Source organism: Phyllostomus hastatus, unplaced genomic scaffold (assembly GCF_019186645.2).
Source record: "Phyllostomus hastatus isolate PE091 unplaced genomic scaffold, TTU_PhHast_1.1 phas_contig_5, whole genome shotgun sequence".
In the NCBI taxonomy this organism is placed as follows: domain Eukaryota; kingdom Metazoa; phylum Chordata; class Mammalia; order Chiroptera; family Phyllostomidae; genus Phyllostomus; species Phyllostomus hastatus.
The window spans coordinates 1,362,081-1,383,328 of NW_025333897.1; the positions used below are offsets into that span (position 1 = coordinate 1,362,081).

General features: G+C 52.5%; 2 protein-coding genes across 6 annotated transcripts; both read left to right on the forward strand.

Annotated features, from left to right (window-relative positions):
• Window positions 1-1,524: 1,524 nt before the first annotated feature.
• FBL (fibrillarin) lies at window positions 1,525-11,800 on the forward strand. 2 transcript variants are annotated; one of them, XM_045846823.1, is made up of 9 exons: window positions 1,525-1,627; window positions 6,540-6,713; window positions 6,810-6,911; window positions 7,007-7,101; window positions 8,182-8,352; window positions 9,272-9,404; window positions 10,507-10,619; window positions 11,420-11,565; window positions 11,695-11,800. In XM_045846823.1, exons 1-9 carry the CDS (start codon window positions 1,618-1,620, stop codon window positions 11,717-11,719), a joined length of 969 nt encoding a protein of 322 aa, XP_045702779.1. In that variant the 5' UTR covers window positions 1,525-1,617; the 3' UTR covers window positions 11,720-11,800. The 2 variants fall into 2 exon arrangements, with proteins under 2 accessions (XP_045702779.1, XP_045702778.1); XM_045846822.1 differs by having other exon boundaries at window positions 6,540-6,911.
• Window positions 11,801-12,104: 304 nt separating this feature from the next.
• On the forward strand, window positions 12,105-21,040 carry DYRK1B (dual specificity tyrosine phosphorylation regulated kinase 1B). Of its 4 annotated transcripts, XM_045846657.1 has the most exons (12): window positions 12,752-12,987; window positions 14,236-14,399; window positions 15,421-15,540; window positions 15,643-15,831; window positions 16,207-16,354; window positions 17,715-18,001; window positions 18,737-18,883; window positions 18,964-19,104; window positions 19,405-19,440; window positions 19,525-19,720; window positions 20,105-20,211; window positions 20,306-21,040. In XM_045846657.1, the coding sequence occupies exons 1-12, from the start codon at window positions 12,909-12,911 to the stop codon at window positions 20,675-20,677; spliced, it is 1,986 nt and encodes a 661-aa protein (XP_045702613.1). In that variant the 5' UTR covers window positions 12,752-12,908; the 3' UTR covers window positions 20,678-21,040. The 4 variants fall into 4 exon arrangements, with proteins under 4 accessions (XP_045702615.1, XP_045702613.1, XP_045702614.1 ...); XM_045846659.1 differs by lacking the exon at window positions 12,752-12,987 and adding an exon at window positions 12,105-12,249 and having other exon boundaries at window positions 19,405-19,720; XM_045846658.1 differs by lacking the exon at window positions 19,405-19,440 and having other exon boundaries at window positions 12,755-12,987.
• Window positions 21,041-21,248: the final 208 nt, after the last annotated feature.

Sequence of the window (21,248 nt, forward strand, 5' to 3'; positions counted from 1 at the left end):
GCATTTAAACAGATTTTCAAGAATGATGCCCTGGCTGCTGTGACTCCGTGAATGAGCGCCGGATTGCGAGCCAAGAGGTCATTGGTTTGATTCCACGTCCCGGCTCATGCCTGGGCTGCAGTCCAGGTCTCCAGCATGGGGCACTTGAGTGGCAGTCACACATTGGTGTTTCTCTCCCTCTCGTTTCCCCTCCCTTCCCATCTCTGAAAATGGATAAATGAAATCTTTAAAAAAAAAAATGTTTCTGTGCTCTGGAACATCCTTCCCGGAGAACTCAAAACATTCTGAGCACCCACTCTGTGCCAGGCCCTGTCTAGGTATGGAGTGATACGACAGTGAAGGCCAGTGGATTGGTCCTGGGGGTTGTTTGTAACTTCTCATAGTAGCACTTGTTCTGCTTTGCAGAATAAATTTAAGCATTAATATTAATATGATAAAGCTACAAAGCACTAAATTCTCAATACGTATGCAAACTCTGCTCACTCCTCACCCATTCTTCTGCCCACACCCTGATCTTGTCCATCCTAGTCTTCTACCTGATTCCTTGTGAAAGGCCCCTCCACGGTCTTCCTGTTCCCACCCCTACTCCCACACTGTTTCCTACATGCTGCCAGACTGACTCCATGTCAGACTACGTTTTTTTTTTCTGTTCTCACCACGTGGCGGCGCATGAGGCCCCATACAACTTGTCACCTCTCTGCCTTCGTCTTCTCCCACTCCCGCGCCCCCCCCCCGCCCCCCCCCCGGCTCACACTCCAGCGTTTCTCAGTTCAACCCTCCTTACCCTCCTTACCTTTCCTCCCTCCGGGCCTCTGCAGCTGTAATCCTCTTTCCCTAGAACTCTCTTTCGCTGGACAAGTTCTTGCCTCACTCCTGCCTCACTCCGCACCTCCTTTAGCTTTTTGCTCAAGTCACCTGAAGCATTCCTTGGCCACCCTATGAGAAATTTCACCCCTCTCTCAAGGATTCCTATCCCCCTTCCCTGCTGTTACTGTCTCCAAAGCATGATGGCTTTCTAACAACCTGTTTTATTAACTTGTTTGGCGTCTGCTTCCCCGTTAGAAAATGAATTCCAGGAGAGTGGGGATTTGTGTGTCCACATGTTCACGGCTGTATTCCCAGCGCCTAGCACAGTGTCTAGGACAGACGGACGTATAGTAAAAGCTTTTCTAATGTATGAATGGGAGTCCGCAATCGTCCACGTTCTTGGGGGCCGAAATGGGCCGAGGAAAGCTTTGGGATGTAGAAGAGGGGACCTCAGGGAATTAACTAGAATTAGAGAAGGCGGGCAGAAGGCACAGCCCATGTGAAGGTCTAGGGATGAGACTCGATTACAGGGCGCCCGCATCGGTGAAGGGGGAAGCAGGGAGCACAGTGTTGTGATCGCAGTACAAGCAATGGTAGCGCCGAGCGAGTCGAAAACGCTAGGAGCTCGCGAATCGAAGCCGGAGCGGGCAGGATCCCGGGTTGGCCCGGCGCTCCAAGAGGCGGGTCTACGTGATTGCGTCTCAGGCCTTACGTCGCCGCGCGCGTGCGCTTCTCTCCACGTGCGAAAGCCCCGGACTCGTGGGGGCTCGGACGCCGCAGAATCCTGAGCCGCGCAGCTCCGCGCTCGCCATGAAGCCAGGTGCAGAACGGGTTTGGGGTCGGTTGTCAGGGACTGGGGTCCAGCGGTATCTGGGGTGCGGGGCCTTGGTCTGGGGGCAGGGGTTCCGAGACCCGGGTCCGGTGTGGGGAAGGGGTCCTGGTTCAGTGTCGTTTGGGAGCGGGTCTTGGTTCCGCCCTATGATCGATCCTGAGCCTAGGGGTTGGGTCTAGAGGTTTGTGACTGGTTTCGGAGGTCACGGTCATGTGTCTAGTCTTTAGCCTGGGATTGGGGGGTCCTGACCTGGGATTCGTCTCATTGAGGTTTTCATTAGGCTTTTGGACATTAGACCGGGGCTGCAGCCGGCGTTACTGACAGTTTGGGTCCAGGCATTTGGGGGTCGTCGCTCTCTGGGCGTGGGTTTTGGGGAATCTCTCTTGGTTTGGAGGTGTAGAATCTTCAGGAGCTGAGTCTAGGAAGTTCCTCGTTTGCCTCCACGGCTGCCGCCGCCCTTGACCCTTCGCCTCCCCCAACCTGCAATCTTCTCGATAAGGCTGGAGTGAGTGAGGACTCCTGCCTTGATTATATGTGGCCCTCTGGTCCACCTTCCCGCTCTTTATTCTCCCAAGGGGGCGGGTCCCTGAGGATGGAGTGAAGGTCTGAGGCCTAGTTATTCTCAAACCCCGGGTGAGGTGAAACTTCACAAGCCCAGGACAGGATTAGCGTGAGGTGGAGGAGGGAGGTAGTCACGGGGCAGGAGTGCTTCTATTCGATTTTCCTCCAGAGCTTGGTGAACCCATCCCATCGCCCTCATGGTGGAATGCTGAGAACCCTGGCTTTGACAGCAGAAGGACCTCAGTTCAAAGTTTTCATCCTGGCCCTGCTTCTTAACTTACTTTGCGACCTCGGGCAAGTGGTTTTACCTCTGAGCCCCGGTTTTTCTTCAATAAAATGACCCCCAGTTACAGCTTAGTAAGATGCTGTTAAAAAATAGCACTGCGTGGTAATCATTTTGCAAATAGAAGTGTATGAAATCAACACTTTAAAACTTACACAGTGTGATGTGCCAATTATATTTCAATATATTAAGTTGAAAAATTACACAGTGCTTGCAATATAATAGTATTGGCTCTAAGTGTTATCTTTATATTTCTTCTCAAGGGGAACAGATTAGGATCCCCTTGGTGGGGCTCAGCTTTTCCTAAATCAGGCTGCCTCCCTCCCTCCAACGTGCTCTACTGGAGTTGGAGAAATCTCCCACTGTGACCAAAGGCATCTCATTTTTCTTTTTAATTTTTAATTTTTCTTTTACTCCTCACCTGAGGAAATGTTTTTTAAATTGATGAGAGAGAGAGAGAGAGAGAGAAGGAAAACATCAGTGTGACAGAGAAACATCCATTGGTTGCCTCCCATATGTGCCCTGCCAGGGAATCGAACCTGAAGCCTTTTGGTGTGTGGTACAACGCTCCAAGCAACTGAGCTGCCTGGCCAGGGCAGCCTCTGTTTTCTAGTACACATTGTTTTTGTTTTTCTTTAAGCCTGTGGAGAGACAGGATCATCTGGTGAGGGGGGATTTGTGGATCCACAGCCCCTCCCAAGTTCTCTTTCTCCTTCATCTGGGGATCTGTTGATGGAAGGGGTGGGAGGTGTTAGAGGTGTATCTCCCACGAGACCCTGGCAGCCTCCAGGCGTCCTGTGGTCTGATTGTCCCAGGAATGGAGTACACACAGTCCTCCCAGCCCTTCCCCTTATTGTGTTAGGATAGGAAGTTTGAGAAGTTGTCAGGAGTCAGCTCTTCAATGGGGATTTTAGTCTGAATGAGGGAGGAAGCCTTTGGGAGATTCTTAGTGGTGTCAGTCAGACTTGCTGTCTGTCAGACTTGATTGACACTTTTTAAACGGATCCTCTTGCCTTTGTGTGTGAGACTTTAGCGGAGCAAGAGTGGAAGCAGGCACATCGGGAGGAGGTCTGTTGCTGTGGTCCACTAGGAGATGATGTGGCTTGGACCAGGCAGGTGGCAGTCAACCTGGCTGACAGATTACGGTTTGGGAATAGATTTTAAAGGCAGAGCCAACAGCTTGTATGTGGGTGTGAGAGAGAGGAGTCAGGCACAACTAAGGGTTCTGGTGCGTGTGACTGGAAGGAGGGAGTTGCCATTTTTGAGATGAGGAAGGCTGTTGGAGGGGAGCAGTTTTCAACCAGCAGGTCTGTGGGCCCCTCCACCCAAAACTTCTAGAAGTGCATGCGAACATGTGTTTTTTTTGTGAGGAATGGGTACTTTCTAAGAGCCCCAGGACTTGAAATGGATTGAGATAGGTTTTGAGTATCTGGGACTGAAAGTTGATTCTTGTGCCCACTGTACCCCATGCTACGCCCCTAATTGCCAGGTCTCTGTTCTGTCAGGCCTATGCTGAGAGCCTTAGGCCTAGTGGTTTGTCCCCTCAGTAGGGGGGAGCACACATTTCCCATTCAGACTGTGCTAGGCAATGAATTAAGTGCTTTGTATGTATTAAGTCATTTAATCTTTTCAAGTCTATGAGGTGGGCACTGTGTTATCTCTGTATCTCTGTCTTTGAGATGTTTTCAAGACATCCAAGAACCTTCCTTTTCTCTAGGGTTGCAAATGAACTGCGTGAGGGGAGGAACCAGGGCTCCGGTCACCATCTAATCAATCACCTGCTTCTTGAATGAACAGACTGGCTGCTTTCTCCATGAGGCAGAACCCAGAGGTTTAAGCATCATCAGCAGGCAGTGTTCTTAATACTTTGTGCCAGGTGTTGTGCAGCGTGCTGGGGATGCAGTGGTGACCAAGACAACTAAACATCCTTGTCCTTTTGGAGCTTGATTCTAGTGGGAGAGGCAGGCAGTACTAATGTTGAGAATACCATGGATGGTAATTGATAAGAAGAAAAAGAGTGGGGTAAATGCTGGGTAGCCAGGGACGGCCCTTTTGAGGAAGGAAGATTTATGAGAGGCCCAAGTGCAGCAAAGGAGTGGGTGAGCCGAGCAGATGTCCACAGGGGCCAGGCCGTGGGAACAGAAGATGTGAAAGGTTGAGAAGCTGGAGAGTGAATTCTGGGGGAGGGAGAGCATGGTGCGCAGCATAGAGAGAGTGAGGTCAGAAGAATCGGCAGAAGGCAGGGCCCTGTGATGGCAGGAGTCCATTTGGGCTGCACATTAGGGTAACCTGGGCAACTTGGAAAAGCTCCCCCACCCCAGACACTTACAAAAGGATATCTAGGCTCGAGGGATTGGCCGAAGGTGAGACCCACTGCTTTAGGGCTTTGGGAGCCAGAAAAAGGAAATTTTATTTCATTTGAATGTGACGGGAAATCACTGAAGGAACTTGGGAAGGGGGCTGGTGGGATCTGGTGCCCTGTTTTAAAAAGGGCATCCCTGGGCCCTGGCCTGGTGGTTTAGCTGGGTAGAGTGTCCTCCCGATACACCAAGGTCGTGGGCTTGTTCCCCAGTCAGGGCACATCAAGAATCAACCAGTGAATGCGTAAATAAGTGGAACAACAAATGGATGTTTCTCTCTCCCTTCTTCTCTCTCTCTAAATCAATATAAATAAATAAAATAAAGTAAGTAAATAAATAAATAAGACATCACTAGCTCCCACGCAGACATTAGTATGTAGAGGGAGGTGAGGAGAAAACGTAAGCAACTCTGGGTTATGTGCAGGAGTTTTGAAACTGTTCATTGTTAAGAATCAAATTAGGAATAGCCATTAAAAAGTTGTACATGTTCATCTTTAACACCATTAAGATGCACGAAGCTTTCATAGATAGGATGGAAATACAACACATCTTTACAAAAAACTTGAGCACGTTTGCTGTTGAGTAATTTATAATGATCAAGTCCAGTCATTTTAAATCAGCAGTTTCATAGTGGGTGGCTTTCTCTCACTGTTATTGTTTGACAGTTTCCAGAGCTTTTGAAACTGTCAGAAGTCAGATATTGCATCTGTTAGCACCAGGAGAACTCTGTTCACCTCAGACATTGTTTTGTGCTCAGTGAGGACCGTTTGCACTGTCCCAAAGTGATGAAAATGAAGTCTCGGAATCTTTTCTTTCTTTTTCTTTTTTTTTTTTTTCTTAATTTTTCAATCTTGTTCACAAGCCCTAAACTCCTCATAGACTGTTGCCCATCCATAAAGCATAATTTGTTTTATTTTTCCCTTCTTTTTTTTCCCCTGAGCTGGCAAAGACTTCTGCAGTTTTGGAAGCAGGAGACCAGTTAGTGGGCAAGACGTTGCGCTGGGTTCCTCTCTGTTTGGGTGCTGGCAGTTTTGTTCCAGGCACAAGGTCGGGCGTAGGACGACAGGAAGACTTTTCCAGGGTCTCAGGAACCTACTGCCATGGTGGACACACACTCAGTGTTTGGCAGACTAGTTACTATTGAAAATAGGATGAATTTTATCAATCTGCCATCCATCCAAGAAGACCAGAATATTGACAGTAACCTACATCTACCTATGTACCCCTCCCCTATCCTAACCCCATCATTTCTCCCTCCCATTACCCAGTATCATAAGTTTGGCATTTATCATTCTCTTGCCTCTTTTGGGGTGAGGGTGGGACATGGGTCACCACACATACCACCGCAGCATAGCGTTGTTTCACGTCAAACTTCATAAAAAGGATGTTATGTTGGATGTGGTTTCCTTGGACTTGCTCTGTCATTTAACACTTTGGTTTGAAGATTTACCTATCTTTGGCAGCTAACTGTAGGTCCTTTTCACTTTGATCGTGACTGTCACCCCCCCCCCCTTTTTTTGGTCCATCGTGCCAGTGGACATCTGTGTTAGTCCTGATTTTTCTGCTGCTGTGGACATTCGTGGGTGTGCCTCCTGGTGCGTGTTTCTCCGTTCTCTCTCCTGAGTAGAACTGTGAGGTATAGCAGTAACTTTTCAAGCTTCATTGCTCTTGATTCCCGTTTCTGTTTCCACCACAGGTTTCAGCCCCCGTGGGGGTGGCTTCGGTGGCCGAGGGGGCTTTGGTGACCGTGGAGGCCGAGGTGGAGGCCGAGGTGGCTTTGGTGGGGGCCGAGGTGGCTTTGGTGGGGGCCGAGGTCGTGGTGGAGGCTTCAGAGGCCGTGGAGGAGGAGGAGGAGGAGGAGGAGGAAGAGGTGAGTGGGTTGGGGGAGGAGGCTTTCCCTGGGCTTGCGGATCTGGGAGGGAAGAGGTGTGGGATGTCCCTCTCTCACTGCATCTCTCCCTTGTAGGTGGCGGGTTCCAGTCTGGTGGCAGCCGGGGTCGTGGTCGGGGAGGAAAAAGGGGAAATCAGTCAGGGAAAAATGTGATGGTGGAACCTCACCGGCACGAGGGTGAGTGAGAAAGGCGGGGAACCTGCTGAGGTTAAGGGGGAGTGGGGTGGGGTGGGGCCCAGAGTCCTCACTGCTGCACTGATCCCTTCGCCCAGGAGTTTTCATTTGTCGAGGAAAGGAAGATGCACTGGTCACGAAGAATCTGGTCCCTGGAGAATCAGTTTATGGAGAGAAGAGAGTCTCAATTTCGGTGAGACCTGGGCCCCTCTCAAAGCCACCAGGGCTCCAGCTGCTGTTGTACCCTGCAGTGTGGCCTCCTTGCCTCCACCTTGTGCCCTGCCCAGGAGAGCCAGGGCATCATCTTAATACATAAGTCAGATCATGCACTCCTCTCCCCAAGCCTTCTGTGACTCCTGTTGCCTTCAGGTTTATGATCCGAGTGTGACCCAGGACACCCTGCACATTCTAGCTTCCCCTTCCCACTCCCTGGCCTCACCTCCTCCCATTGTCCTTCTGACTGAGTGTCTTCTAGCCCACGACTGTGCTGTTCTTTCTGCCTGCTGTGCTCGTCTCCCAGCTATCTGTGGGGCTGGTTCCCTCTCATCACCAGCGTCCCTGGTTAGGCATCACCTTGCCTTTCTCAAAGGCCTCCTTACACCACCCCATCTGTCAAAAACAGCCCTCACCATCGATCCCCTGTTGTGTTAGCCCATGTCGTTTTCTTTATGGCTGGGTGCACTCCTGCCTCAGAGCCATTCTGCTGCCTTTCCTGCCGCCTGGAGTGAGCCTCCCCCCAGATAACTTGAGTGGCCCCTCATCTCCTTCAGGTCTCCACTTGGCTCTTCCCTGGCTGCCCTTTCTCATTTGCACCTGGTCCTTTCCCTGCTTCCTGTGCTTCACAACTACTTTCCTGTCTTGATCCTTTCTCCTTAGCACCTTTCACCGCTCTCTGTCTGTGTGTGTCCGTCAGTTCAGTGCATCCTCACTCTTTCAAGGCAGGGGTCTTTGTCTTCTTCACTGTGTATCCCCAGAGCTGCTGCAGGGTCTGCACACAGTATGTGCTGACACCGCAGATGCTTTGGAACGAATGCATAGATCTTGCCGTTATCTGGTAGGCTCTTCTCTTTGTTTATTGTCTGTCTTGGCCCCTTTTCTCTGAGTCAGTAACTTCCATGAGAGGTCAGATACCACATCTGTCATGGCCATTGATACATACCCACATTTCATCCTTGTACAATGATCGAGTGCCTTTGAGGGCCCCAGGGTGAAGGGCAGTGGGGACTCGCAGAAGAGTCTGGCACTGACTGCCATCCCCATCTCTCCGGCCCAGGAGGGAGATGACAAAGTTGAGTACCGTGCCTGGAACCCCTTCCGCTCCAAGCTGGCAGCAGCGATCCTGGGCGGTGTGGACCAGATCCACATCAAGCCAGGGGCCAAGGTGCTCTACCTCGGGGCTGCCTCAGGCACCACCGTCTCTCACGTCTCTGACATTGTAGGCCCGGTGAGTGGAGGGAGGTTTGGGGGTTGGATATGAGTAAAGGCTGGTGGGGAGGTGGGAGGAAAAGGAAGGTCTCCTCTTCTGCCCTGTACTGTGTGGCTGGAGCTAGGCCCCTTTCTCACAGAGTGCCTGTGAGAAAAAGGAGCAGCTTGAGTCCAAAAGCTCATTCAGCTTCACTCTTGAGTCCTTGGCCCACAGAGAAAGGGACCTGGGCATTGGGGTAACCAGTTATCCAGGCGTAGAATCGAGTGTATAGATAGATAGATACCAAACTACGTGATTCAGTTACCCTCTTAAAAAAATTTATGCCCCTGTAATTTGATCTTCCGGTTTCTCTGGAAAGAACAGGAGATCTCAGTTTCTGGGCCTGCATTTCTGTGTGGCTCCACGGGCTCCCTGTATAGAGGGAATCTGTGCATCTGACTTTATGACCTCTAGCTCATCTACATAACTATAGACTGTAAACCCAAGGCTGTGGTGGAGGTCTTTTAACAAGGAGACTTTCAGCAAGGTATTTAATCTGTCCAAGCCTCAGTTTACTCCTCTGGAAAATAGAGTTGTTGTGAAGGTAAATGATTTAATTTCTGTAACATGCTTAGACCAATGCCTGGCCCACCACAAATACTCTTAGCTGTTAAGATTTTACCTCTCTGCCCTACCATCCCAGTTTTAAGCCTATGTTGGGGGCCTGGGTTTTCAAATCAGGCAGAGTGGGAGTGAATAACCCTTGGCCTGTGGTGTCACGTCTCTGAGCCTCAGTTTATTCCTCTGTAAAATGGACATAATAACAACAGTTGTTAACTGGTGGGGTTTTGATTTGGGGGTTTGCAGAAATGCTTCCTGCAATATGTGGACCCAAAGTAGGTGCTCCATACATGGGAACTAGTATCATTGTCATTATTATTTGATTTTTTTTTTTTAGGACGGTCTGGTCTATGCAGTTGAGTTCTCCCACCGCTCTGGCCGTGACCTCATTAACTTGGCCAAGAAGAGGACCAACATTATTCCTGTCATTGAAGATGCTCGGCACCCACACAAATACCGCATGCTCATTGGTGAGGGATTCCAGGGTCGGCCCAAGTGGGGTAAGACAGGCCTCTCCCAGTTTCCTGGAAGAGGCCAGAGCTCTGACTCAGATGGACTTGGAATGGATGAGGAGGCCTCTTGAGTCTACAGGAATGAAAACGGTGGGGTGAGCCAGGTATAGATAATGGTCCTGCTTCAGGATCTCGGATATCTGGCACCTTCAGAGAGCTGGCCTCCTCTTCTTTGACCTCGTGGCCCTCTTCCTAGGCCGCCCTACACTCCCTGTAAAATATGGAACTTTTACATTGGCCCTGGCTTATGTATAAAAGCCTCCTTCAGAGGTCTTCATCATCATTGTCTGGTGAGATCATAACCCAGAGTGCACAAAGAGTGTAGCCTGGACTAGAGGAGCCCATTGTGAATATCAGTGACTTTGATTTTTTTTAAAAAATTCAGAAGCAAAATGTAAAAATGGAATGCTTTATAAGTCAGTCACCCTCTGAGGTAACTTACATGAACAATTTGATGTCTGGTTTTCCCGATTTAAAAAAGTCAGTTTCGTTACAACATCTTTCCTTTTTCTTTTTTTTTTAAGTATCGTTCACTGCCTTTTTAAGGCAGTATGATTTTTCTTAATCATACTGTCTTAAAAATATTCCTTTGCATTCTGCTGGTTTTTCTTTCTGTGAGCTTTTCCCATACACTTATACCCTTTGTCATGCAACTTATTTTTATCTGACAGTCCTGCAAACACCCCTGCCTGTAAGTGGTCACCTTTACTTGCCTTTTTGATGGCATGTCTGTCTCCCCTGACCTTTGTCCCTCCTCCTCTCCCCTCCCCAAACCTGGGAGTGTCTGGAGAGCAGGGTCCAGGTCTGACTTGTCCTTCCGTTCCCCCATGCCCAGCATGGGGCTGGCCACAGAGTAGGTGGCAGCCATGGTTTACAAGTGGCGTGAATGAATGGTGTGACTGTGGATTTCTTGGGGTCACAGTGTAGGGTGAGGGATCATTGGTGGGGCAGTGAGACCAGAGGTAGGGAAGACTCCTTCACCAGGAATCTGCAGGCCCCATGGGAGGAGCTGGGAAGATCCAGTGGGCCCAGCTTTTAACTGCCACTTCTTTCTCCCTAGCAATGGTGGATGTGATCTTTGCCGACGTGGCCCAGCCAGACCAGACCCGGATTGTAGCCCTGAATGCCCACACCTTCCTACGTAATGGAGGGCACTTTGTGATTTCCATTAAGGTGCGGGGCTTGGAGGAGTCTAAGATGGGGTGCTCATATCTTCTCTACCATTAACTGCCAAGCAGCCAGTCAAAACAAGGGAGCCTTCATCCCCCCTAATCTAATTAATCTCTTCACAGCTGTTATCCCTACTCAGCTTCCTACAAGCCATCCCCTGGCCCAGGTCAAATAGCACGTGATGAAAAATGTCTGCAAAACTAGAAGCTTTGGACTTAAAGAGGCAGTAGAATGTAGTGGTCAAGTACCTGATCACAGAGTCTGACAATTCGAGTATGAATTCCAGCTCACTGTGTGACTTTGAGCAGTGAACTTGTGTGCTTGTTTTCTTCACTCGTAAAATAGAAATATCAGTCCTATGTTTTTTAGTATCTGTGTAAGTATTAAATTTAGCAATATATGTGACATGTTTAGAATAGAGCCTGGTATAGAATAAATACTAGATAAATGCTAGGTGCGTTGTTAAAAATGTTTTCTTTTGAGTTACTGAGAACTCGGCTGTGTGCCATTCAACCAGATTCACCATTTTGTTAGCCTTTCGCTACATTTGTTTTCCTATTCTCAGCTGCATTATTGTTGAGGAAACAGAAGAGGAAAAAAAACCCGAATGTAAAATTTAGGGCTGGCTTTGAGATAAATAGGACTCTGTTGAAGGGTACCTGTTCCAAACCCAGACCAAAGTGAAAGCTTCTAAAACCTGAGCTTTGCCCTTTCCAGTAAAAAAATAAGTACTAATTTAAAGAGCACAGAAAAGAAATAGCCCAAAGCCTTGCAGCAGACTTCAAATCCTCTCCCCTCTGCAGGCCAACTGCATCGATTCCACAGCCTCTGCCGAGGCAGTGTTCGCCTCTGAAGTGAAAAAGATGCAACAGGAGAACATGAAGCCCCAGGAGCAGTTGACTTTAGAGCCATATGAAAGAGACCACGCTGTAGTTGTGGGTGTGTACAGGTGAGCCGGGGACTCAATACTCCATCAGGGCTGATGTGTCTGACCCCTGCATCCAGAGCCACACGGGTCAGTACTTGTTAGTACTTGTTAGGCGAGCTCCTAAAGTGGTGACAATCTCCTTCCTCACAGGCCTCCCCCCAAGGTGAAGAATTGAAGTCCAGCGCTCCATCTGGATTGCGAGAAATTATGTTGCTACTGTTACACTTGTGTTTTTCTATTAAAAGACTCATCCTTCCTTCCGGTTTGTTTCTGCTGCTGATTGGCGACTTCTGTTGACAACAGGGCGTAAGCGCCCTTGGTTAACTTGCGTGACGGTAGGAGTGCAAGCTCCTCCATGCAGCGCAACCTCCTTTCTTAGCTGTCTTTTGTGCTGCCCCAAGTTCCCCACGGTTCTTAGGCGGGGTTGGTAGCTCACTGCGCATGTGTACTGGTAAGCGCCCCTGAGCGCAGGCGCTGTGTATATGTGTGTTGCCCTGGGTCACGTGAGGGAGAGCAGACTGAGGGTGTGTGGGGGCGGAGCTGGGGCGGGGTGGGGGTGCGGTTTGTTGTGGTCGCCATTTTGCTGGTTGCATTACTGGGTAATCAGGGCCCTGGCTCGCTGCGTCTGCAGGATACCCTCAGCCAGTGGGCAGGTCCGAGCTCGGGCTTCCCGAGCAGTTTGAGTTCCCTTGCCTGCGCTCTCAGGTAATGAAGCGGCTACGGACAGGGCGGCTCGCACTCAAGTGAGCGGGGTGGTACGGGACCCGCCCTGCCCTTATCCTGGGGAGAGTTAGGAGGCCAAGGGAGGAGAGGAGTGGGGCAGCGAGCAGGTTCAGGCCACTGAGCCTGGCTGTTCATAGCAGGATTGCTGGGAGGGTATGAGCCCTAGGAAAGGTGTCTTAGGAGGGGTTACTGGGACCCTGCTCCCGCCCTTTGTTTGGGCTCAGTTCTGCTGGCTGCATCGTCGTCGCCTAGCAACAGCTGCCCTGGGTTGTGATTCGTTGAGCTGTTGGCCCCAGCGACCAATGGCACGGTTGTTGCCATGGCAGGTGTGGACTGCCAAGTTCAGGCCGGCCGTGCTGTAGGGGGGTCCTCCAGGGTGGGGGGCGGGACATCGGTGTCCCTGGGGCCTGGGGGCGGGTGGCTTTACGGGGCGGGGGTGGCGGGAGGAGAGTTAGCCCGCCCCTCCCCCCGTCCACCTGCTTTTCCCTTTTCTCGTGCCCTGGGCTGACCCTCCTCTCCCCTCCCCGCCTGTGGTGGCTGTTCTGGTCACCCATCAGGCCGCCTGTCCCGCTTGCCCTCCCCGCCGCGGGGCTTGCCGGGCCGGTCGGGCCGGGACAGGCGGCCGTCTCCTCACCGCCGCCATGCTGGCTGCTCGCCCACCCCACTGGGGGCCCCACCGCGCCCCAGCCACCCGTGGGCCCAGCGCCAGCCCTGACCCTGGTAGGGGGTAGGGGCTGGGGGAGACTGTCCTGGTATGGGAGGGTCTGTGGGAGAGAGTTTGGGGGAGGCTGGAAGCTCCAAGAGAAGAGGGGTCGTGGAGTGTCAAGGCTTGGCATAAGAGAAAAGGACTGACATGGGGGAAGGCCCGGTGCGGAGAGGATTTTGGTGGGACATACTCTGAGAGGAAAGAACTCCACGATATTTGGGGGATTTGTCTGTGGGAGCCTTCTAGGAATGGGCACAGTTTTGGATCCACCCCAGTGGACAGGAGTAACTGGAGAAAGGAGGTTAGGAGGAGGTTGGTAGACACCAGTGTAGGAAGACAAGGACAATCACTGTAAACCGTGGGAAGAGACACCTCCCCTTTGATCCCCTCAGGAGGAGTGGGCCTTGATTGGGAGGGGCACCTTGATTTAATATTGGGAAGAGCTCAGATTTGCATGGGGAAACTGGAATATGGTATAGAGGAACTAGGTGGAGGGGTGGTCCCTGATGTAGGAGGAAATAATAGAGGGAGAGGTCTTGGCATAGTGTGGGGAAGGTCCGCTGGGAAAGGTGTGCCCTGGTAAGACCAGCAGGCCATAGGGGTAGGACTCTGTTATATGGGAGTTCTCAGATAACAGTGTGATCAGGAGGTCCCCAAGGACCCTGCTGGGGTTTTAGAGGACTTTGTTGTGGTTTGATGGGAGCCTAGAGGACTCTAATGTCATTTGGTGGGGGCATCCTAGTCTTCTCTGGATTGGGGGATCTACTGGGAATGGTAGATTTTGGGGCAAAGGGACCTTTCTTCCATAAGATGACATCCTAAGCTTCAGAGAAGACTGCAGGATCCTGTGTAAGGGGCCCTGGGGAGGGCCAAGGGGAAATGGGAAGAAAAGGGTGAACCCTATTCCCTATTATGCTGTTTGTGGTTTTTTTTTCTCATCCTCCTCCCCCCAATTATTGCTGTCTTTCTGTCCTTTTCTGTCCTGGCCCATATTCCTGTCTGACTCCCTATCATGTGCCCCACTCTGTGCTGCCCACCTCATTGATTCGGTCATCATTTGTTGAGGGACTCTGCTGTGCCTTCCCCCCTACCCCACCACTTCTCTCTGTCCCCTCTCTCCATTCCTACCCATTGCTCTTTTGCACCCTTTTCATCTGCCCTCTGTGCCCTGCCTTCTATCCAATGTCCACCTCTTTCCTGCCTGGCACTGTCGCACACATCCTCTTCTTCCTGTTGTTCCCCTGCCTCCTACCTGCTCTCAGGTCTCAGCGGCGGTGGCAGCCGAGGTGCAGGATGCGAGAAGGCGCCCCCCGGCCGGGCTCCCGCTCCAGGCCTCGCTCCCCTGCGGCCCTCTGAGCCCACCATGGCCGTCCCACCGGGCCATGGTCCCTTCTCTGGCTTCCCGGGGCCCCAGGAGCACACACAGGTATGTGTTCAACTGGCTTCTCACCTGCCTGGGGTAGGGAGAAGATGGGGAAAGAAGGGTCTTGGGGCCAAAAGATAGTGTGGTTGCCTAGAACAATCTCCCAGGGGTATGAAAAGAGTTGAAAATAATAGAGGAGTTGCTGGCACAGTCAGGGTTTGGAGGGTGTGGGTTCAAATCCAGGCATGATGGTAAAATTACTTAGGTTCTGCATGCTTCAGTTTTCTGTTCTGTAAAATGGGGCTAATAATAGTACTACCTCACAGGGTTGTTGTGAGGATCAAACCAGTTAATGACATGCATGTAAAATGTTGAGGGCAGTGCCTGGCACATAGTAAACAACAAATGTTCACTAAGAAAAAAGAGTCCAGAGTGAAATATGGGGAAGGGGTGAAAGGGGAAGAAAGTGGAGCCTCAGGGGTGTTGTAGCCAGCAGGGCCTAGGGGTGCAGGGTAAAGATATCCCCAAAGGTAGAGACTGTTCAGGCTCTGAAATACAGAGCTTGGAATGAGAGGTCCAGGGTGCTGCATCCAGATCCAGGACCCTTGGGGTGAAATAACTGGACAGAGATGCTCAGAGTCTGGGTTAAGCATTGTGAACGCCCCAAGGAACGGGAGTAAAGCAAGATGGGGACCCTTAAGGTGGGATACCGAAATGGATGGTCTCGGGCAAAGAGTTGGAAGGGGAGAGCCGGGGTTTTCTGTAAGATCTCTCCCACTGAGATTCAGAAAGGAGTAAAGGTGTGAGGTGAGAGAAAGGTTAGGGAAAATAGGTATCATGCATTCACTCTGCCAGTCTTTCATGATTGCCCGCTACACGCCAGGCCCTGCTCCAGACACTGGAGATACGTGGCAAGAACAAGACATAGCCTCTGCCCCTGGGGACTTTCTCCTCTAGTGGGGTTGTCAGACGGTGACCAAATAAATATGCATGTGGTGATGATCAGCCAGCCGCCTTAGTTCTCCCCCTTGAGGATGAAGGCAAAGGCCTGTCCTAGGTGCTCACCTCTTACCCTGCCCAGCAGGTATTACCTGATGTGCGGCTCTTGCCTCGGAGGCTTCCCCTGGCCTTCCGGGACTCGACCTCGGCCCCACTGCGTAAGCTCTCCGTGGACCTCATCAAGACCTACAAGCACATCAATGAGGTAGGTAGGGGATGGGGAACCCGGGCTGAGTGCTGAGGGGCCCTGGCTGATGGCGCAGTTCACTCAGCAGTCCACTCACCTCCTGGCTGTCCGGCTGGGCAGGTCTACTATGCGAAGAAGAAGCGGCGAGCTCAGCAGGCGCCTCCTCAGGACTCAAGCACCAAGAAGGAGAAGAAGGTCCTAAACCACGGTTATGACGATGACAACCATGACTACATAGTGCGCAGTGGCGAGCGCTGGCTGGAGCGTTATGAGATTGACTCCCTCATTGGCAAAGGTTCCTTTGGCCAGGTACGGGATGTCCCCCCCATCCTGATCCAGAGATCAGGGGACATGGGTGTCCATTGGTACTGATTCACACCATCAGTGGGTCAGTGGCCACTCACCCCAGCCCAGTCATTTGGGTTCCCTGTGCCTCAGATTTCTTTTCTATAAGGAAAACTGCAATTAACAGGACTGTTCATGTGAGGTGGCTGTGTTATTTCGTGTCCAGTGTTTATACCTGACTGTTGGTGAGCACTTGGTTTTGAGTTACTGTTAGTAACATTGACGGTGATGTTGGTGGGCCCCCTTGCCTGGAGGGACAACAGTAGTGCCAGGCTCTGCCTCTGTACACCCCCTTCCCCTGCCAGTTCCCTCACTTTGGGACATACCCTGCCCCTACAGGTGGTGAAAGCCTATGATCATCAGACCCAGGAGCTGGTGGCCATCAAGATCATCAAGAACAAAAAGGCCTTCCTGAACCAGGCGCAGATTGAGCTGCGGCTGCTAGAGCTGATGAACCAGCATGACACGGAGATGAAGTACTACATAGGTGAGGCCCAAGGCAGTGTGAGCTGCCAGTCCCTACTGTAGGACTGGGGTTGGTGTCCCAGGGCAGGGTTTGGTCTGTAATTCCCTAACATCAGTGCTGCTTCTGCTGCTGTCATGATCTTTGTCCTATTCACAAGATAATGCTGGTCAGAGTTTGGGTGCTAGGGGTCAGGCTCTATTGTAAGCACTTCACATAAATTAGCTCACGTACGCCTCACCACAGCCCCGTGGAAAGGGCATCATTGCCCGCAACTTGGAGGTGAAGAAATTAGGCATTCAGGTGCTAACACTTGCAGAACATCACAGAGCTTGTACTCAGTAGAGTTTACTTTGACGAGGCAGTGGATTCCAGAGCCTTTACTCTTAACATCTGTGCCCGTTTTTTCCCTCTTACCTGTACCAATTGCTCATAGAAAAAGCAACAGGATTTAAAGAGTATGTGTCTATAAATATAAAGAAGGGGTTTACTATAAAGTCTTATAGTAAATAGAAAATGAGCATTCTTTGCTACACACCTCACACACACAAAAAAAACAAGGGCTGAGACCTTAAAACAATGTTGTAAAACTAAATGAGGCAGGCTCTGGTGGGTGTGTCTAGGTGGGTTGGGCATCATCTTGCAAATCTAAAGGTCACTGGTTAGGTTCCTGGCCAGGTCCCTGGTCGGGGGCGTGCAAGAGGTAACTGATCCACGTTTCTCTTTCACATTGACATTCCTCTTCCTCTATCTGTCTCTCTTCCCCTCTCTCTAAAAATAAACAAACAAAATTTTTTTTAAAATTAAATGAGGTAGTGTAGAATGGTGTTAAAGACCTGTCAGCACAAATGGGAACTTTCTGTTTGGTTCATTTATTTATTTATTTAGATTTTATTTATTTATTTTTAGAGAGAGGGGAAAGAGAGGGAGAGAAACAGCAATGCGTGAGAGAAAAGCATCCATCTGTTGCCTCTGGCACACCCCCAACCAGGGACCTGGCCCACAACCCAGGCACGTGTCCTGACTGGGAATCAAACCAGTGACCTTTTGGTTCACAGGCCCGCACTCAGTCCACTGAGTCACACCAGCAAGAGCTCTCTTTGGTTTAATTGACAGTTCAACAGAGACTTGAAAATAACTTGTTTCCCTTAATCAAGAAAATCAGTCTTTTTCTTGGTGTGATTCAAGAGATAGACCGTATAAAAACATCCTGAGTGGCAGCTGGTACCTGTAGGCACACCACACTTGGGCAAGTGCTCCAGAAGCAGAGGCACGGATTGCCTTCTGGCCTCTCTTCTGGATTACCGTGCACCCCAGGCCACCACTGGCCCTCTCGAGCTTCATTTCTTTCTCCATCCATCCCTGTCGGTCCCCTTCCCTGCAGTGCACCTGAAGCGGCACTTCATGTTCCGGAACCACCTGTGCCTGGTGTTTGAGCTGCTTTCCTACAACCTGTATGACCTCCTGCGCAACACACACTTCCGCGGCGTCTCGCTGAACCTGACGCGGAAGCTGGCGCAGCAGCTCTGCACGGCGCTGCTCTTCCTGGCCACGCCGGAGCTCAGCATCATCCACTGCGACCTCAAGCCCGAGAACATCCTGCTCTGCAACCCCAAGCGCAGTGCCATCAAGATCGTGGACTTTGGCAGTTCCTGTCAGCTTGGCCAGAGGGTAGGGCCTGGTCTAGCCGCGGGGGCAGGACTAGTGGTATGGGTGTGGCCAGGACGAGGGCAGGGCCAACAGGTGGTCTGAGAGCAAGTGGTCCAGGTAGGCTGGGATGGGGTTGTCGAGGTACATCCTTAGGCTGATGCCTAAGGGATAGTGATTAGGATGGGGTGTCAGAGGGTGTGAAGGGCGGGGCCAGTGGATGAAGGGACTAAAGGGGGCGGCCACAGGGTATATATACTGCCCAGTAGGAAAGGGAAGAGTGAAGCCTGAGGTCAGGGCCAGTTTTGAGGCTGTGGGACGTTGGCTGGGGAAATTGGGTTGGCTTTGCGTCTAGGTGGCACATTGCTAAGTTCTGTGTACCCTGTGCTCTTAAAACGGGATGGAAGCGGGGAGGGTGCTTCAGCTTTGCAGCTTCCTATAAGCAGTCACTTGAGATAGTGGTGGTGGAGGCATGAAAGGGTCTGGACTGGGATGGTGGGAAGGGCCTGGGTTTGCAGACTGCCACCTGTGACTGGCGACTAAAAGGGGCCCAGAGTTAGGCCTGTGGATGGAGATCAGGGTGAGACTAGGTCAGTAGGCTCCTGAGGCTGATGAATAAAGTGGAGGTAGTGGCTCCTGTGCAGTTGGTGCTGATAATATCAGTTTTGGGAGCAGGAAGCTTGTCCTAGCTTTGGGTGTGTTGGTGGCACTGGTAGGGGAGGCTTGAACCTCTGATTATTGCTCTCTCTTCTCCCTCAGATTTACCAGTACATCCAGAGCCGCTTCTACCGGTCACCTGAAGTGCTCCTGGGCACGCCCTATGACCTGGCCATTGACATGTGGTCCCTGGGCTGCATCCTGGTGGAGATGCACACCGGCGAGCCCCTCTTCAGTGGCTCCAATGAGGTGTGCTCCTGAGGAGGGGGTGTGCTGGGCGGGGTGGGGGCTGGCTGGTCTGATGACCCTGACTGCCCACATGCTCGCAGGTGGACCAGATGAACCGGATTGTGGAGGTGCTGGGCATCCCACCAGCCCCCATGCTAGACCAGGCACCCAAGGCTCGCAAGTACTTTGAACGGCTGCCTGGGGGTGGCTGGACCCTACGAAGGACAAAGGAACTCAGGAAGGTGCGGCCCCTGCCCTTTGCCGCTCCTCCTACCCTGGTGGCCCCTCACTCTCTCACACTTGGGGCTCCCTCTCTCCCTGCTTCCTCTCCCTGGTGTCTTTCCCTTCCTTCCTCTCCCCCTGGTCTGTCTGTCCCTTCCTCCCCAATCCACCCTATCTCTCCTACCCACCCCAAAACTCTTCTTAGCTTCTCTTTTTCCACTTTCTTTCTCGTGCCTCTGTTTCCCCCGTGTGTGTCTCCCTGCCCCTCCTGCCCACTGACGGCCACTCTCTTGCCCCCCCTCCCACCCCCTCCCTGCCAGGATTACCAGGGCCCCGGGACACGGCGGCTGCAGGAGGTGCTGGGCGTGCAGACGGGCGGGCCCGGGGGCCGGCGGGCGGGGGAGCCGGGCCACAGCCCCGCCGACTACCTCCGCTTCCAGGACCTGGTGCTGCGCATGCTGGAGTATGAGCCCGCCGCCCGCATCAGCCCGCTGGGGGCTCTGCAGCATGGCTTCTTCCGCCGCACGGCTGATGAGGCCACCAACACGGGCCCGGCAGGCAGCAGTGCCTCCACCTCGCCCGCGCCCCTCGACACCTGCCCCTCCTCCAGCACCGCCAGCTCCATCTCCAGCTCTGGTGGGTGCCCAGTGCCCAGTTGGGTAGCACAGGGGTCGGGGCAGCTGTGGTTTGGCCTGACCTGGGGTACCTTGCCATGGGCCTTCACATAGCGTTTTGAAACTGCATGATCCTGAACTCCAAAGGTTGGGGCAGGAAAGCTCCAGCTGGCCCTGACCTGATTTCTGAAACAGCTTGTGCTCAGACCTCTAACTGGTTCTGACTCCCAACACCCAAAACTGAACTCTGACCCCTAATCTCAAAATTGGGCCTAATTCTTCAAATGAACACAGAACCCAAAGCCCAAGCCCAGGCCTGCCCCATAAACCAGACTCAGCCACTCAGAAACCCAGCCACCACCGTTCCTCACATAAGGCCTCTTCTCTCCTCCCCTGGCACTTCCAGGAGGCTCCAGCGGCTCCTCCAGTGACAACCGGACCTACCGCTATAGCAACAGATATTGTGGGGGCCCCGGGCCCCCCATCACTGACTGTGAGATGAACAGCCCCCAGGTACTGGGGCCTTGGGACCTTTGGACGTGGGTGGCAGAGTGTCTGGGACACCAGGACCTGGGTCTCCATCACCCACTGTTGTTTGCTTCTTTAGGTCCCACCCTCCCAGCCGACACGCCCCTGGGCAGGGGGTGATGTGCCCCATAAGACACATCAGGCCCCTGCCTCTGCCTCATCACTGCCAGGGGCTGGGGCCCAGTTACCCCCTCCACCCCGATGCCTTGGCCGTCCTCCATCACCAACCTCACCACCACCCCCGGAGCTGATGGATGTGAGCCTGGTGGGCAGCCCTCCGGACTGCTCCTCACTCCACCCCGCGCCTGCCCCCCAGCATCCAGCTGCCTCAGCCCTCCGGACTCGGATGACAGGAGGTCGTCCACCCCTCCCACCCCCTGATGACCCTGCCACTCTGGGGCCTCGCTTGGGCCTCCGTGGTGTACCCCAGAGCACGGCAGCCAGCTCATGACCCTGCCCCTTCCCTGGGGCCCCTCCTGAAGCCATACCCCCCATGTGGGGGCCCTGGGCTCCCATCCTCATCTCTCCCTTTGACTGGAATTGCTGCTACCCAGCTGGGGTGGGTGAGGCCTGCACTGATTGGGGCCTGGGGCAGGGGGTCAAGGAGAGGGGTTTGGGTATACCCTCCCCACAAAGGACTGCACCCTTGGCCCCCTCTCTCCCCCTTGTTTTCTATTTATTGTACCAAAGACAGTGGTGGCCCAGTGAAGGGGAGACCCCCCCTTACCCTGTGGCCCTAGGAAAGGGTGGGGATAGGTAGGGGGAGATGGCCTTGCTCCTCCTTGTTGTACCCCCAGTAAAGAGCTTTCTCACATGCCCGGCTGAGCGTTTGCAGGGCCCTGGCTCCCTTCACCCAGACCTCGAAGGCATGGTGCGGAATAGTGTTAGGGAGGGGGTGCTGGAGGAGCTTTGTCCTGTGGGATATGACCCTAGGGAAATCAAGGCTGTTGGTACAAACACAGGGCTGTAGGGGGTCTGGGCCTAAGGAATCCTAGACAGAGATCCTGGATAGTATCCTAGGC